The 16,462-nt window shown below is 50.8% G+C and overlaps 10 protein-coding genes across 10 annotated transcripts; 7 read left to right on the forward strand and 3 right to left on the reverse strand.

Annotated features, from left to right (window-relative positions):
* Positions 1–1,540: 1,540 nt before the first annotated feature.
* COCVIDRAFT_38045 (hypothetical protein) lies at positions 1,541–2,608 on the forward strand (the record flags this gene model as incomplete). Its single annotated transcript, XM_014700871.1, has 1 exon — positions 1,541–2,608. One exon carries the CDS (start codon positions 1,541–1,543, stop codon positions 2,606–2,608), a length of 1,068 nt encoding a protein of 355 aa, XP_014556357.1.
* Positions 2,609–3,008: 400 nt separating this feature from the next.
* Positions 3,009–4,065, reverse strand: COCVIDRAFT_99909 (hypothetical protein; the record flags this gene model as incomplete). Its single annotated transcript, XM_014700872.1, has 3 exons — positions 3,009–3,576; positions 3,630–3,762; positions 3,822–4,065. 3 exons carry the CDS (start codon positions 4,063–4,065, stop codon positions 3,009–3,011), a joined length of 945 nt encoding a protein of 314 aa, XP_014556358.1.
* Positions 4,066–4,268: 203 nt separating this feature from the next.
* Positions 4,269–5,946, forward strand: COCVIDRAFT_16245 (hypothetical protein; the record flags this gene model as incomplete). Its single annotated transcript, XM_014700813.1, has 5 exons — positions 4,269–4,415; positions 4,511–4,707; positions 4,755–5,436; positions 5,491–5,697; positions 5,749–5,946. 5 exons carry the CDS (start codon positions 4,269–4,271, stop codon positions 5,944–5,946), a joined length of 1,431 nt encoding a protein of 476 aa, XP_014556299.1.
* A 964-nt stretch (positions 5,947–6,910) lies between these two features.
* Positions 6,911–8,191, forward strand: COCVIDRAFT_16246 (hypothetical protein; the record flags this gene model as incomplete). The annotated part of the gene is made up of 5 exons (XM_014700814.1): positions 6,911–6,929; positions 6,982–6,988; positions 7,045–7,100; positions 7,148–7,263; positions 7,319–8,191. The coding sequence occupies 5 exons, from the start codon at positions 6,911–6,913 to the stop codon at positions 8,189–8,191; spliced, it is 1,071 nt and encodes a 356-aa protein (XP_014556300.1).
* A 372-nt stretch (positions 8,192–8,563) lies between these two features.
* Positions 8,564–8,725, forward strand: COCVIDRAFT_100044 (hypothetical protein; the record flags this gene model as incomplete). The annotated part of the gene is made up of 1 exon (XM_014700873.1): positions 8,564–8,725. One exon carries the CDS (start codon positions 8,564–8,566, stop codon positions 8,723–8,725), a length of 162 nt encoding a protein of 53 aa, XP_014556359.1.
* A 43-nt stretch (positions 8,726–8,768) lies between these two features.
* COCVIDRAFT_38049 (hypothetical protein) lies at positions 8,769–9,438 on the reverse strand (the record flags this gene model as incomplete). The annotated part of the gene is made up of 4 exons (XM_014700874.1): positions 8,769–8,836; positions 8,894–8,958; positions 9,016–9,074; positions 9,130–9,438. The coding sequence occupies 4 exons, from the start codon at positions 9,436–9,438 to the stop codon at positions 8,769–8,771; spliced, it is 501 nt and encodes a 166-aa protein (XP_014556360.1).
* Positions 9,439–10,072: 634 nt separating this feature from the next.
* Positions 10,073–11,736, forward strand: COCVIDRAFT_26898 (hypothetical protein; the record flags this gene model as incomplete). The annotated part of the gene is made up of 2 exons (XM_014700875.1): positions 10,073–10,730; positions 10,781–11,736. The coding sequence occupies 2 exons, from the start codon at positions 10,073–10,075 to the stop codon at positions 11,734–11,736; spliced, it is 1,614 nt and encodes a 537-aa protein (XP_014556361.1).
* Positions 11,737–12,092: 356 nt separating this feature from the next.
* On the forward strand, positions 12,093–12,278 carry COCVIDRAFT_100013 (hypothetical protein; the record flags this gene model as incomplete). Its single annotated transcript, XM_014700876.1, has 1 exon — positions 12,093–12,278. The coding sequence occupies one exon, from the start codon at positions 12,093–12,095 to the stop codon at positions 12,276–12,278; it is 186 nt and encodes a 61-aa protein (XP_014556362.1).
* A 301-nt stretch (positions 12,279–12,579) lies between these two features.
* Positions 12,580–13,949, forward strand: COCVIDRAFT_16249 (hypothetical protein; the record flags this gene model as incomplete). The annotated part of the gene is made up of 3 exons (XM_014700815.1): positions 12,580–12,705; positions 12,774–12,859; positions 12,929–13,949. The coding sequence occupies 3 exons, from the start codon at positions 12,580–12,582 to the stop codon at positions 13,947–13,949; spliced, it is 1,233 nt and encodes a 410-aa protein (XP_014556301.1).
* Positions 13,950–15,006: 1,057 nt separating this feature from the next.
* Positions 15,007–16,418, reverse strand: COCVIDRAFT_100080 (hypothetical protein; the record flags this gene model as incomplete). Its single annotated transcript, XM_014700877.1, has 2 exons — positions 15,007–16,003; positions 16,075–16,418. 2 exons carry the CDS (start codon positions 16,416–16,418, stop codon positions 15,007–15,009), a joined length of 1,341 nt encoding a protein of 446 aa, XP_014556363.1.
* Between the last annotated feature and the right edge of the window lie 44 nt (positions 16,419–16,462).

The following is a 16,462-nucleotide window of genomic DNA, read 5'->3' on the forward strand; positions in this document are numbered from 1 at the left end:
ACAGTGAATTACTTTGCGACGAAAGGAACCCACAAAGCGCTGTGGTCGGTCTCAAGCGTAGTTAGCACTGCCGTCCGCCAGTCTGCAAATACCTGCTCCGCAGTTTGATTTGGCGCAGACTGGTTCAACACAGGCTGATTCCTGCAGATTTTCGCGAAGAGGTCGCGATTATAGAACCGCCCATATTCTATCCAATGTATTACCGGAGATGGGGCCTTATTGTCGAAACTAACTTTTGATTCGTGATCTTCGAAGTAGAATGCATAGCATAGGTGTCGTTTCAACTCCTTTCCTTCTTTGTGGATGAACAATGCTATGTTGCTTTTATCGTACAATCCGGTGGAGACTAGGTGGGGGCCTCGTAGGTCTGGTAGGGTATTCTCGAACGAGACTGGAATAGGGTACATGTTGTAAGGTAAAGTAGCGTTTCCGAAAGCATCTAATATGATTTCCGTGCGATCTGTTAAACTTTCACGATACTACAAAGTAGCACCCAGCTTACTATAGCTTTATATGCTATAACAGAACTTATCTATATTGTCAAAGCTTAAGACAAGAGACTGATTTGGATAAACGTTTAAGACAACTGCTGCTGTCTTGGAGGATTTGCACTTGTCTATGAGCATTGCTGTATTTTACCTTAGGCTTAACAGTGCGCACTCTAAGGGAAGTCATCCTCCTTATCACCGTTATTACTAGATAGGCAATTATTTCGGTCTGAATGGGAGCAGTAAAGGAATATTAGAAAGTGTAATCACCTACTCCCCTAGAACCGACACGCAGGACCATTCTTCTTCTCTTGGACAAGCAAATGACGACCTTGCAAGGTCCGCAATGTCCAGCGGCTAAGTTAACCAACCGACCAACCAGCACGAGTCCATCCAATTCTATCAATTCACCAACCATGTCGGCCCATTGATTACTATTTCCATTCACTGGATAGCTGAAAGATCGGACGGGTTATATGACCCGGGTTATTCTGGTCATTGACTAGTCTACCTATTCATACTGCGACACTAGTAGACAAGAAACAATACCAGCTCCAGCGAAGCCTTGATCACACATGAAGACAGATCTTGTTAGCACATTGTTATCATCATGTTTCTCATATGCAGGACAACTCATTTAATGATATTACAACTGATTTTAAACATACTTATTAGTAAGAGATAGCCGCTGTATTTCGACAGGCAGATACGAAAGTACTTTCCATATTGAATGTACTGAAAGCAGGGTGACCAGTTGAAGACTGAGCAGTAATGGAGTCATTCCCATACCTTTCGACTTACAATATATGCAAATAGTGAACAATACTACGTGTACATGGAGAAAGTAGAGGCAACACTCCGAGACAGCATCTGACTCAAAGCACGACATCCCGCAGCCACTTAGTCATGCAACGTCCATCCCCAACACGGAAGGTACACAAACCAAAACGTTTACTAGACTTTCATTTTTCCATCCTTCAAGTAAACATCCTTCAAGTAATCCCATTCACTTCTTCGCGATCAATATCAGTCAGCCAATTGCATTGCCAAGCATGCAAGTCTACGCCCACTCCGCCTCCTCGCCTACCCTCCAACGTGCTCTAAAAGCCACCCTGCCCTACAGCATCAACCTGGTATACCGCACCCAACATCCCAACCGAACGCCCCACGCACACATACTCGCTACTTTCCCCGAATCCACATCGCCAGAAGCGATACTACCAGAATGCTGGGCAGCAGCGTACCTGGACCGGTCCATGCGACCAGAAACCGAGCTGTGGATCTTCAGCATCCTTGAGCTGCCGAATCATCAATCTTCAACCACTTCTTCAACTGGAGATGATGGTGAAAAGTACTGCCGCGAGTGCAAAAGAGCTGTATTGGCTTTGGTAGATTACATGTCTACACTGCCTACACCTCCAATGCGTATCGACAACCTTCCCGCCATGGACCTTGCAAGGCAGCATGAACGAGAACATCCAACCCCGCCACCTTCAGGCGCTTATGAATCTGCGCCAGGAACGTACATGCGCCATCTGCTTCTTCCCAAAACCATCACCGTGGGCGCATGCCAGCGTGATGTGCTTCAAATTCTGCACGAAGCAGGCGTTGTACGTACGGAGCTTCCAGGTCCAGACGCTGAGCTCAACAAGTTCTTGTTCAAGCATTCCGATCTACCAGAAACTCAAGAGCTGCCTGCTGGGTTGCGGTGGGGTGAGATGCGCAAACAAGACATTGAAATTGTCCAGGCACGAACATCTATACCTCGCACACGTAGCACTTTGATGTCATTGAGAAGTGTAGGTGTTTTTGAAGAAAAGACGGACATGCCAGTGGCATGGACGTTTCTTGGATTGGATGGCTCTCTGGTTACACTACATACAGAAGAGGCCTACAGAGGCAAAGGAATAGCCAAGGCTGTCGCAACAAGGCTTTTCAAAAAGCACGCACAAGGGTTAGCAGTCGACGACAATGGCGATTCTTGGTCACATGCAGATGTTTACACCGGGAATATACAAAGCGAGAGTGTCTGCCGAAGCTTAGGAGGTAAGGCGCTCTGGAAGTGCTTTTGGTTGCGCATAGATCTTGAAAGGGCAGGAAACCTTGTTAGCATCGCATAATCTGCACTAATTGAGTTTCACGTAGACAAAATGTAGTGTAAAGTGCACAACTGTAGATCTGTTTTCAAGTCAGCATTGAGATCCGCAACATAAGCTGATAACAGAAAAGTGAAACAGGTTGCTCATTAAAAAATTAGAGTGTTGTTGTTGTATTTTTGATCCTCACCGTAGGACCTCAGGGTTAAAAAGAAAATAATCATAGCAAGGTGAATAAATAAGAGATTGAGCTTACCTGATGTTGGATTGGACGCCGTTGCTTTGGGAGCATCACGGTCATTCTGTTCTGTTGCTGATTTCATCTTATCGTATTGTCGTTGACTGTCTAAATCATCAAGACATGATCGGCAGGCCGTAGCCATACCGAGATCTCTCAAGAAATGCCATCGCAAACGTTATGAGCTTAGTCGAAAAGACCGAAGCCCATGTCCTCATCCTCGGACTCCTCCTTCTCCTCCTCCTTGGCCTCCTCCTTGGCAGCAGGGGCGTTGGAAGAAGTAGCAGCGCCGCCGGATGGGGCAGCGGAGGCGTACTTGTCGGGGTTGGCAATGCGGTCCTTGAGCTCGGAGATCTCGTCCCACTCGTAGTCGGTCTCGACGGCGACGGCGAGGACCTTCTTGTAAGAGTTGACAACGGAGTGCATGACGGAAGGCAGGGTAGGGTAGTTGAGAGCCAGGGAGATGGTGGCAATGGTGGTGATGGCGGTGGAGAAGGTCTTAAGGAGCTGCTCCTCGCTGATGTCCAAGACGGAGGCGTCGAAGGTCTGGCCGTTGTCGTAGATCTGGTAGATACCCATACCGTAGGTGAAGGGCGAGATGTTCAACAAGTTGAGCAGAGTAGCCTCGGAAGCTCCGACCTTGTTACCGGCCTCAATGAGCTTCAAGTCGGTGGTGATTTCAATGGTACCACGGGCAATCTTGGTGGGGACACCGAGAGCCTGGAAGAAAGAGGTCTTTCCGGGTTCCATACCACTGTCCATTTGTCAATTGTGTGTTCACGATGCATGTGCCAGAGATGTTCTTACGTGTTTCCGGCGGGAATGTACACATCGCCAGGGGCAACGGCACCGGCACGAGCGGGAGCAGCGACACGGTTGGAGAGGATCTTGTCACGGATCTGCTTGAGGTCGCCGTTGGTGAAGACGAAACCAACGTTGCCTATGCCAATGTTAGCGCCATGGCCTAGTAGTGAGGTGTATGTACATGGGAAAACGCACCCTTGACGTGGGGAAGAAGGCGCTCGTACTCTGGGTAGTCGGCGATAAGACCCTTCAGAGCACGGCGGACCATGGTGTTCTTGCCCATGAGGACGACACCCTCACCGCGGAGCGACTGACGGATCTCGTGCATCTGCTGCGACGAGACATTGTCGACGGTGACGATGAAGATGCTCTTGTACTCCTTGAGGAGGACATCGAGCTTCTCGAAGTAAGCGGCCTTGGATTCTTTCTTGCCCCCCATTGTGTTCGGTGACGCAAAGGGATGTTTAAGGTCTTAATTTGGGTCGTGGGTGTTGTTGGGGAGAGAAAGTTCGTCGTGGGCGCGAAAATTGAGGTTGTCCGGCTGTGGGTGGCCCCTGCTCGCTAATGCGCTAGCGCGTTCAGAGACAGAGGCAGAGAAAAAGTACGACCACCCTGGACAGAGACAGCATTAGTCGCAACACCATGGCTGCACCTTACCAATGTCTTGTTGCGCGGAGCTCCAAAAATGTAGGCGACTGGGTGCTCTTCGGTGCGAGTGGACCGAAGCTGGTGGTCCAGTCTAGCAACGGAGCGACATCAGTGTGGCCAGCACAGGAAGCGCAGACCGAAGTGAGTGAGACAATGTGTGATGCTCCATAACCATATTGCTGCATTGTAGTGTTCTGTTGGATAGTATTGCCTTGACATGTCACTAACACGAGCAGGAGCAGCAGGATAGCGAATCTGAGGAGCGCCCAGGCAAAAGGATCAAGTTGGAACAACCAAAAGAGCAAAAGTCCAACTTTTCGGATCTGATACTATCGCACAATGGAAAGTATCTAATTGGCGTTACTGGCGAGGACAAGTGCATCCGAGTCTTTGAAATCGACGCCCAGGATCGACTACAGCAATTAAGTGATAGGTAAGAAAGACAAATAATTGTCCAGTGCATATGCTGATGCCGGCAAGATGCATGTCTAGAAGGCCTTCTTCAATCACCATCGCGTCTGACGACACAACAATCTTATGCGCGGACAAGTTCGGAGACGTATATGCTTTGCCACTTCTCCCCTCACCAGCAGATGATCTGGCGCAGCAGCGTGATATCCCTGCAGCTGAACCAGAGCAAAAGGACTGGATGCCCTCCGCTACGACTCTGACAGTCCACTCTGGCAGAAATCGAAAAACCCTAGAAGAGCAGCTCAAGCAAAAGGCAAAGGGTCCCGCAAAGTCTAAAGAGCCCATGCGCTTCAAGCACGAACTCCTCCTGGGGCACGTTTCCATGCTCACAGATGTCACCTATGCAAATTTGGATGGCCGGAGTTACATTATAACTGCCGACCGTGACGAGCATATCCGAATTTCACGAGGTCAACCGCAAGCCCACATTATTGAGGGCTTCTGCTTCGGTCACGAGGCCTTTGTAAGCAGACTATGTCTCACGCCATCCGGCCTTCTTGTCTCTGGCGGCGGAGATGACGATTTGTTCGTATGGGATTGGCGAACCTGCTCTTTGAAGGAGAGGCTCAACATCCGAGATCTCGCCTTTGGCCATCTCCAGGAGCGGAATGCGGTTCCGATGGACCTGGAGCGTACGAATTACAAGGTCGCCGTCTCTGGTATATGGCCTTTGCCAAACCAGGGAAATGATGTGCGTATATCGTCCGTTTGATTTCCTTGAAATGCAACATCTGACTTTAGACAGGCCGAGCGTATCCTTGTAGCGTGTGAAGGTGTCCCAGCACTATTCGGCTTGGCGGTGGGAGGATCTACACCTGGATCTCAAATCTCATTGAACGGCAATGTGCTTGACGTTGCTTTGATTGTCGATCCGACAGGTTCCGTTCGAATTATAGTCTCCATAGACAACGTCCACAAACCAGGCTCAACCACGGAGAAACGTGAGGACCAAGTAAGCGGCCTACTTGCATATATTTGTGAATCTTTACTAACATGGAAAAAGGTACCTAAATTGCAGTGTTTCTCTTTTCAACCCGAGGGCCTGTGGCAGGAAGATACAGAACTTGCAAAGGAGCTGGAGAGTTTTGAGCGGAGTGGCAACACGGCGAATAGCAGTGTTCAGGGCGCAGACGACGATGGTGTTCGGAGCATACTATACAACATCGAGAACCTCAGGAAGCGTCCAGGCGCGGAGGATTAGCTAACATGATGCGAGAGAATTGTTCCGGAGATGATGATAGAAGTTGTCAGCACGGCCGACACACCAAGATAGAAAGTAGACCGTGATGAGTACGAAATGTCATGGGCTGTGATTACCTCACGACTTGTGCGCCCAAGCCGGAGAGCCTGCCTGGGCAAATAGCCCGATGGCTCCGACATGTGCGTCAGTGCCGAAGTCTAGTAGAGGAGCACGGGTCCCCCCGTCTTATGGCATAAGGGTTGTAAAAACCGAAAGTTGCGCGGCTGAGGGCTACGTGGGTCTAGTCGCCATCGGATTTCTAAGAATCCATCAAAGGCACGGCAACGTGCACTTGCCGTCGACCCGCGGCAAGGATCTTACTTCTTTCTTGTCTCGCAATAATCCTCTTTCATCTTCACTTGAAGATAGCTGCTTGTCAATTATTTCCTTTTGACAGTCTTCACTTTGATAGCGCGCGCGAAACCTCGGCCGGTAAAATCGAATATACTGACTAAGCTCAGTTTTGCGCAGGATTGAATAATACAGACACCCCCACTACGCCTCGGCCCATCGCCATCATCCAGAACATTGCGGAGTTTCCGAAGCCACCAAGCCAGCGCTCACTAATTGCGGCATCTTCTGAGCTAGTTCGAAGACCATATTTCGAGTCCTTTTTCTCTCGTCTTCTCGTTTTCATACAAGACACTCCGTACGCCACTACACACGCGGGTCGTCCAACTTTGACACCCCATCCCACCATCATCCCGCACACGACCCACATCCACAACCAGATCTTGCACGCGACCCGCGGGTTTTCGCAAACGTCGCCAAAGTGTTCGCATCACTCTTCCGAAGGGCCACCTCGCCTCGATCTCTGTCCCTGTTCTCCGTGCCCGTCGCTGCCGCCGCATCGCATAACCAGCACGTATCACCTGTAGCGGGGCTCTCAACTGCTTCAAGTTTTTCAAAAGTACAAGCGCGTAACATGCATTCAAAACTAGTCAGTAAGTTATGCCCGAATTTCTATGGCAAGAACAAGAGCTAACAGTATTGTAGTCATTGGGTGAGTTTGCGGCTGGTTGCGGCAACTTTTTTTTGACACCGATCTAACATTTGTAGCTCTGGGCCAGCAGGCCACACCGCAGCCATCTATGCTGCACGAGCTGACCTGAACCGTATGTTGTCTCCTTAAACATTCCCATCCACTACTAACATTGTGTAGCCGTAATGTACGAGGGTTTCATGGCTCTCGGTATCGCGGCAGGCGGTCAGTTGACCACCACGGACGAAGTCGAGAACTTCCCTGGCTTCACAAAGATTGGAGGAGGAAAGCTCATGGTCAGTCGCTAGCCACAAAAGCTCTTGTGCACCAACAATTACTTACAACAAGCAGGAACAAATGCGCGAACAATCCGAAGCATGTGGCACCGAAATCATTTCCCAGACCGTCGCCAAGGTTGACCTGAAGGCGCGCCCTTTCAAGTACTGGCTACACCCCATGGGTGACGATGTCGAAATTGAGGAGGAAGAACACACTGCTGATGCTCTGATCATCGCAACTGGCGCCAAAGCAAGGAGGTTAGACCTCAAGGGCGAGGACAAGTACTGGGGCAACGGTGTCTCTGCATGCGCAGTTTGCGACGGATCACTGCCCATGTTCCGCGACCAGCCCCTCGTCGTCATTGGAGGCGGAGATTCAGCAGTAGAGGAGGCACTCTACCTCACCAAGAAGGCGAAAAAGGTTACTGTCCTCGTCCGACGAGACAAACTACGGGCTAGCCGAACCAACGCTCGCCGGTTGACAACGCACCCCAAGATTGAGGTCATGTTCAACACCAGCGGTGTAGAGATCAAGGGCGAGGAGAAGAAGAATGGCCTCATGACACACTTGGTGGTCAAGAACAACCAGACACAGGAAGAGCAGACACTGGAGGCCAAGGGCTTGTTCTATGCCGTAGGACACGACCCAGCCACCGCGCTGTTCAAGGGACAGCTCGACATGGATGAGGATGGCTACCTCATCACTAAGCCTGGTGAGGGTCTTACCAGTGTAGAAGGTGTCTTTGCTGCTGGTGACGTTCAAGACAAGCGATACCGACAGGCCATTACCAGCGCAGGATCCGGCTGCATTGCTGCTCTCGAAGCCGAGAAGTGGCTTGCTGAGCGTGACGAGAGCGTTAGCAACGAACTAGAGACCGAGAACCAAGCCGAGAAGTCGCAGACCAACGGTATCGTCCCCGAATACCGTTCCAACCCTCTTCTATAAACGGCTTGTCTCAGCTCGGCGGTTACTGTTGCGCACTTGCACTGTCTTTAGAACGATTTTTTCTGGCACATCTCGGGCAAGAAGGACACAATTCCTTTCTTTTTTCAATGCATATCTGAATGGCATGGAGAAAAAAACAACCCATGTCTTGTATAGATTTCGGCAACATGATAGAAGCCTTTTTTTGCGTCATGGCTTAGCTGGTTCGGGTATGGCATGTTGTATAGAATCTTGAGCTGTCGATTTAGGATTTTAGACAGGGAGAACTCTCGGCAATGAAGAAAATTTGAAGTTGTATTTTTGAATGGGTATCATATCATGTGCTACACGAGGCATGCGAGTGCTTTTTGTCTCAGGCTGTCTCCGAGATTCATGATTCGGCTCGTCGTTGACTTAAGTCATCACATGATTGAGCAACGCATAATATGCACATGTGACGAGGTACAGGTAGGTAAACTAGACGAAAGCATCGACCGTCAAGTAAACAACGTCACCTCACCGTTTGATATATTTCGTGGCAAGACAGCCGGTTGAGGCGCATGATGGGCGAGATAGATGTCATCTAAGTTGATGAGCATCAGCGCCCCAGGCCACTGGCTTTGAGAAGGTTGAGCGCACTTTCAAAGGCCCTCACTACGCTGATATCTGCATCGCATTAGTACATGCCAAGTTTGAAAGAAAGATGTGGCAAGATTAGCTTACAGTGATTTCGCTTTTGCTCAAGTGTGTCCTCCGAATGCTGAACGTAGGAGGTGCGCGTGCAGAGTCTGAGGTAGAGTTTAGTAGATTGTAGGACGATTTATCAAATCGGGTGGACGACCCACCTCGAATATGTACGATCCGTTTCATGCTCATGTCCTGACTGCGCCCATATGCGGAAGTACTAGGCAGAACAGCATCAGCATCTTCCTTCTGTTTTGAGGAGCAGCACAAATTACAGTCATGAGGCTTTCCCATTCCTCCATCAACGCTGCTTCCTCACCGTGACAAACTTTCATAGCTTCGTGGTACCGATGATGCAGATCCTCCCAGTCAAAGTCGCCGATTCTGTGCGCAGGATCTGAATCATCCTCTTCGGATTCTTCTTCTTCGCTGGTTTCACTGATGTGGCTGTCGGTATCGTGTTGGGTTTGCTGAGCTGAGTGTGGCCGTTCCGTCTCATCGGAGCCTACTCGTCTATGCGATAGGTGAGAGTTTTGAGCATCTTGCCTCGGATGCTCAGCCTCGGATTCCGGATCATTACCCATGCCTTGGGTTTGGTGAAGGGGGGTCAGTACAGGGGGCGAGGAGGGTAGAACCGGCAAAGTGTGACTTGGGGAGAGGGGTTCACGTTCGGTGTCGGAGGTGCTGTTCATTCGCGATGCTTGTGGCGGCGGTCAGTGCTGCGGGTTAGTAGTAGAGTAACTGCAGCACTGTCGTATCACCATCAAGACGGTGTTTGACGCGTGAATATAGATTTGATATTCTTAATGTAGAGCATAATCCGGTGTTTCCCGGTGTTGTTTGGGGATATGCTGTGTACACCACGTGCCCGGCGCGATAAGGATTTGGTCAGTCGCGGCATGACGTTGGAAGGTGCGTCTGACTCGCGACTCGCGCCGGTCCCTAGATAGTACCGTACCGCCTCAGTCACGCTGCCTATTTCCTTTGCGCGCCTTCTAGGTGCTCTCCCATTCACCCTCACCCGCACATAGCACAAACAGCTTCCCTTCGCATAGCTTGTACTTTCTTCACAGGCCACCTTACTGGCCGATCTCCATGGATACATAGGCTGCTGCCAACCCACCGCGGCCAAACACTCACCATGGTCTCGATGTACCGTCCACTCCTACCACACTACGAAATATCTGAAGGCGACATCACCTAACACACCTTTTCGCCATGGACTGCGACATCTGCGGGAAACCCGGCGGCCCCAGCCAGCCTTTCCACTGCATGACATGCGCCCGCTCATACCTCGAACAGCCCCGCATCGAGCTCGCAAGGACGCTGATAGACCGTGATGGCGTCGAGAAGCATGTCAAGGCAACTATAAACGGCTCCGAGGACCAGGCGATACAACACGTCTCGCTTGTGGACTCCAAGGGTGGGCTTTTGGTCGATAGACAGGAATGCACGAACAATCTAAACTGGGAAAGGACGAAAGCCGAGACGACGGAAATACAGGAGCGTGTGAGGGATATATCAGAACATACGAATAGACTTCGCGAACAGATCGATGCCACACGAAAGCTACTCGAGGCGAAACGCGCAGCCAACGCGCAGCGAAAGTCGGACCTTTCCTCCGCCACATATGGGATCGAGTCGCGACGGGCGAATGAGTTGGACAAGGTCCAGCAGAAGATCAAGAGGCTGGACTACAATGCGGACAAGATGCATCACGATACGATAGACTTGCGCATGCAGCTGTGCACGACTGCGGCGAAGCTTGCGGGTCTGAAGATGCAGCGGCGAAAGACGAGAGATGGCAGCATCAAGGAGGTCTTCAACATTGGGCCCGGCTCACGCCTACGGATACATGACCTCCGGGACCTGAATGGTATGGCTCTAACGATTGCTCAATATGGCGACATACTAACCTTTGCGCAGATGTAGCGCCAGACGGTCTATCGGCTTCCCTGGCTGCGGTGGCTCAGCTCCTCGTCCGTGTTGCGGCCTATCTGGGGATCCGTCTTCCGGCCGAAATCACACTTCCCCATAGTGACTATCCACAACCGACTATCTTTAGTCCGGCATCCTCGTACCAAGGAAAGAAGGTACCCTTTCCTGGATCGACGCCTTCACATTCGTCAAATGCCAGCCCAGAGGCCTCTCGCACGCTTGAGGCTCGCATACACCTCCCTAAGCCCCGTACTCTGTTCGTCGACCGACCCTTGAGTCATCTCTCAGCCGAGGACCCCCCTGCATATTCGTCCTTTATTGAAGGCGTCTCGTTGCTGGCATACAATGTAGCATGGCTTTGTCGCACGCAAGGCATGAAGGACAGCTTCAAGCAGTGGGAAGATACGTGTTCGATGGGTCGCAATCTATACAGACTGCTCATTGCACAAGAGTCATACAATGCACAGCGGCTGGAGAACGCATTTGACAAGGACATCACGACATCAAAGTCATCCCGATTTATACTTCGAAAGATGCCTGTGGGTTTTGGGCAGTTGTCACATGCAACATCACATTCCTACCTGGGTATGGCGGAGAATGCAAACTACATTAGCGGATGGGGCCTGTCGCCTACAAAGGTAGTGGATGAACTGAAGGCATTCTTGCTTGCTGAGCAACAGGCACAAGAATGGGATGTACTGAACCAGAAGGAATGGGAGGATATGGAGAACCTGATTGCCGAGGATCCGGTTGTTGTTGGCGAGAAGCGGCGAGGTAATACGGGTTTGGATGATGGACGGAGCTATCTCACTTCGAACATGGCCAATGGAAAGCCTTCAGGATTGCGCAAAGGGGATGTTTCTGAAGGGGAGCAGGCAACGCGGAAGAAGGGCGTAAGTGGCTACGTTAAGCTAAAGAGTAGGCCCGGGGATGACGCATACTAATAGGGTAGGTGAGGTGATGGGGGTGACTCGTGTGTATGCGCAAGTGTGTATGTAGAAGTAGGCAGGTGGAGAAAGGGTTGGCAGAGATACTCAAATCATCAAGTAACGGATATAGCAGCGGGTATGGGTGTAGTGCACTGCATATGTCGTTACGTATTACCAATCTCTCGCCCGAGCAGTGGCAGGTCGCCATGTGTAATCAGCAGGGAGCGGGTGCCAAGGCCGTCGCAAGGCGGATCGACTATGACACCATCCCCGCTTGCTCACGAAACCAACGCGCCCTTGTGCCGAGCCAGATGTCGCCATTCGAGCGGCCTGCATTTGTGTGTGTGTGTGCGCCAACGCCAGTCTGAATAATGCACCTGTTGCTGAGAAATGTCGGACGAGCAAACGGGCCGTCGCCCGGGGGAGCGTGGAATAGTATACGTATATATACATCAGATGGGTCGGGCGAGAAAAAGCCCACACACCCTCAGTGGATTCCCTCACCTCCAAAACTTTTTGGCTGCGAAAGAAAATTTCTGTCACGTCTGCGCGTCTGACCCTGAAAGACGTGATTTCTCTGACCAACCCGGAGACCCAGACCGCCCAAGTACGGCGTTTGTTCTGCGCTAGCATTCCTCGCTCGGAATAAAGTACATAATCCTCCACCATAGACGACCGCCATATATATCAACCTGGTCAAGCCCTGATCTCCGAATTTTGAAAAAAGAAATTTCGCCTTTTCCCCTCATTCTTCCCTTTTACGTACGACTCTTCATCTCAAGTTTGAATAGTCTCCCTTCTACCACCGTCACTTTTCGTCATACTTTAAGCAAAAAGTTAATTTCAGACCCTACAACCATGACGCTGGCCGACCACCCCATCGATACCCCGCCACGCCCGGCCTCACCAGTCCACAGATTTGGGACTCTGGCTGTGCACGCTGGAAGTCCTCACGACCCTGTTACTGGCGCTGTAATTGAGCCTGTATGTCTTTTCCCCCTCTCTAGTATCATCTGATGTGTTATGGGAGCATTTGGCTGACGACGTAATAGATTTCGCTTTCCACCACATTTGCGCAAACCGGTGTTGGTCAGCCCATTGGCGAGTACGAGTACTCACGCTCCTCAAACCCCAACCGGTACGCCTTTTTCTTTGTTCTCGGAAATATTTGAAGTCCAAGAATCACGACTAACCGCCATCTTTGCAGAGACAACTTTGAAAAGGCCGTTGCAGCGCTCGAGCACGCCCGCTATGCGCTCGCCTACTCCTCTGGCTCTGCCGCCACAGCCAACATCCTGCAATCGCTCGCAGCAGGCTCACACGTCGTCTCCGTCTCGGATGTCTACGGCGGAACGCACCGCTACTTCACCAAAGTCGCCCTCACGCACGACGTCAAGGTGACCTTCAGCCCGAGCATCGAAATCGACATTGCCGAACTCATCCGCCCAAACACCAAGCTCATCTGGATCGAGTCACCCTCGAACCCCACCCTGACCCTCGTTGATATCCGCAAAGTCGCGACAATCGCCCACCAGCATGGCATCATGGTCGTTGTCGACAACACCTTTATGAGCCCCTACGTGCAAAACCCGCTCGACCACGGCGCAGACATTGTCGTGCACTCTGTCACAAAATACATCAACGGCCACTCGGACGTCGTCATGGGCGCCGCAGCATTCAACTCCGAGCAACTCTACGAGCGCCTTTCCTTCCTCCAAAACGCCATTGGCGCCGTCCCCTCCGCCTTCGACTGCTGGCTCGCTCACCGCGGCCTCAAGACTCTGCACCTGCGCGCCCGCGAGGCAACCAAGAACGCGACGGGCGTTGCGAAGGCACTCGAGGCTTCACCACACGTCATCTCGGTCAACTACCCAGGTCTCAAGTCGCACCCACAACACGCTATTGCGCTCAAGCAGCACCGCGACGGCATGGGCGGCGGTATGCTCTCCTTCCGCATCCAGGGCGGACATGTCGCTGCTGAACGCTTCTGCCAGGCTACCAAGATCTTTACGCTGGCCGAGTCCCTGGGTGGTGTGGAGTCGCTTGTTGAAGTCCCCAGTGCTATGACGCACGGCGGTATCCCCAAGGAGCAGCGTGAGGCCGCTGGTGTGTTTGATGATCTTGTCAGGATTAGCTGTGGTGTCGAGGATGAGGCGGATCTTGTGGCTGATGTTGTTGCTGCGTTGGAGAAGGCGGTTGTTGGGGGCAAGATTGGGAATGGGGCTTAGATTTTTTGTCTCTTCTTTTCGTTTTTTTTTTTTCAAAAAAGTCCCATGGGTAGACACTCTAGCTGGGCATGCATGTATGGCGTTTTTATAGCCTTTTTTTTTTCTCTCTTTTTCTTTTCTGGGAGGAAGATGATTCCTACTTTGCGTCAATACGATGTTCACGAAGCAACTTTGAGGAATAGATAGATATGATTGAGTCTAGCCATCATGGGCCGCCGGTTTCTAGCCATGAAAAGAGAAGAAAAACAATCCGGTTTTTTTTGTTTTTTTTCCATATGTTAGGAATTTAGTTTCTCCAATAGATGTCTTTTTTTGTTTAATTTCTTCATATTTCTATAAATAAAAATGAATATGTTTTATGAGTGAACCTGTTGCTAGCGTCGAAGAGACTTTAATACAGCTGTCCCACGGACGATGACCTCACTAGCTTCCTCGCCCTCAAGCCCCTAAAACCGGACTGTTATATATATCCCTCTGCTGAGCTAATAGCCTCTCGTCTTGTTCTCATAGAAGGAGAAGAATACAGTTTTCCGTATAGTTGAACAAGGAACGGCTCTCTGTACGAGCACTGCGATCGTTAAGGCTGGGGGAGGGGGAAGCTTGATCATAGCATTGGATCTAGGCAATTAAGAAAACTCAAGAATAGCGATACTGTTGCGGCTCGAGAAAACATGGATGATATACTACTTGCATCTGTGTAAGAGAAGCGCTTTTTCCAATTCTCCACAAACAGCTGCTCATGAGCAGGTTGGATTTTGTATGCTCCTGATGCTGATCTCGCGTCTTCTTTCGAAGTTTAGTCGCCAAGGTTGTAGAGATGCCGATTGTACACCTCAAGACAATGGTGGAGTAGCTAGCAATCGTTTTTTAACCTCAGGTGCTAAATGGCTGTCCGTCGCTCGTGCTATTGTCAGTTGGCGATCGAAGGCGGTACTGCAGCCCACGTCTCGCTATGTAGAGATGTACCTTGGACTTGGTAGTAGAGATTGAAGATAAGAATAATTACTATATAATTTCGGTACAACTACACTCTTTTATCTACAACAACACCAGCAGCTTAGAGTTCATCCCGATTCCGCTCACCACCAGCCTCCTGCTGTTGTTGCTGTTGCTGTTGCTGTTGCTGCTGCTCCTCTTCCAACTTCTTCTTCTCAACATCCTCATCCCACATCTTCTTCTTTGGATTCCTCGGCTTACTGCTCTCCTTCAATACAGTTCCATCGCCCAATGTGACTGGTCCATCATCCTCATCCTTCCTTGGCTGCCTAAACTGTGGGTGATCGGGCACTTCCTCTTGCTGCTGTTGACTTTGTTCCGCCATTTTGCCAACTTGCTGCGAATATGAACCTGGCGGACTGGGGTCTTGATCTTGTTTGTGTCCTCCACGACCGACAGGAATATACTGTGGTTGGCTGTTAGGTTCGCGCCGGGGAATGCCACCAGCTGCGCTAGGCTGAATAACTAGGGTTCTTGATGACGACGAAGATGCTGCGACGCTCGAACTTGCGGCCGACGATGCCGCGCCGATTGGAGCAACGGCAAAAACGATGCGGAAGACAAGCTTGAGCGGCCAGAGAACAAACCACGTCAGAGGTCCGTACAACCAGCGTCTGAAAACGAGCCAGATGACAGTTGTTATCAAGACGTAAAAGGTAGTTTCCAGATACCACGTGTCACTCTTTTGGCTCTTCAGCAATGTCGATACTAGAGTTTTGCTATTCGCGAGTAAAGTGTTGAGGTCCGAGTAATTGTCGCCAAGGTTTTCAAGTGCAGCAGTGGATTGTTCGAGTGTCTCTTGTGCAAATCGGGAGCGTGAAAGCTCGTCTCTCATCAACTGATGCGTCCTACGTAGGGCAGCGGTAACGTCCGAAGAGGCCTGCGCAACAATTTCGCCTTCTGATGTTCCTTGTTGTTGTCTTCTTTGGCGATATGTAGACGAAGGAGTAGAGGAGCCCGATTGTAGGTTGGAGAAGAGTAGTTCGCGCTCTTTGAGTTTTGCGCGGTCGGCGTTGTGTTTAGCAGTGAGCTGGGCCTTGCGATACTGCGCTCGTGAACTGCAGACGCGTATTGCGTTAGCAAACAGCAGACAACATCTCTGGAAAAACCATAGCATCTGCCTACTTACGATCTCAAGTCTTCGGTCAACCTTGCAAGCAGTACTGCTAGCCTACTCCTTTCACTTTCTTTGCTACTGTCTTTTCTTCGACCAGCAATGCCACCCTGTTGAGTAATGTCCTCAACTTCCTGCCTCAGGAGCTCTAGTTCCTCCTCGATTCCCTTGAGTGTCTCGTGTATCTCGGCGCCTAGTTCCAATCTCACGTCACCCTCTGCAGGGTCTAGTGGCTGTGAGCCAGGCTGGAAATCTAGTTTGGCGAGGCGCTGTATGAGCTGACCGACAGCCTTGTTAGATTCGGCGAGGGCAGTTAGGCGTGTGGTCAGGGATTGGATGGTGGAGGGAATAGGAGCCATGGTGAGGCTCGGAATGCGGAGAGCGACGGTGGCTGTATGAAAGT

This window comes from Bipolaris victoriae (assembly GCF_000527765.1).
Source record: "Bipolaris victoriae FI3 unplaced genomic scaffold scaffold_45, whole genome shotgun sequence".
NCBI lineage: Eukaryota > Fungi > Ascomycota > Dothideomycetes > Pleosporales > Pleosporaceae > Bipolaris > Bipolaris victoriae.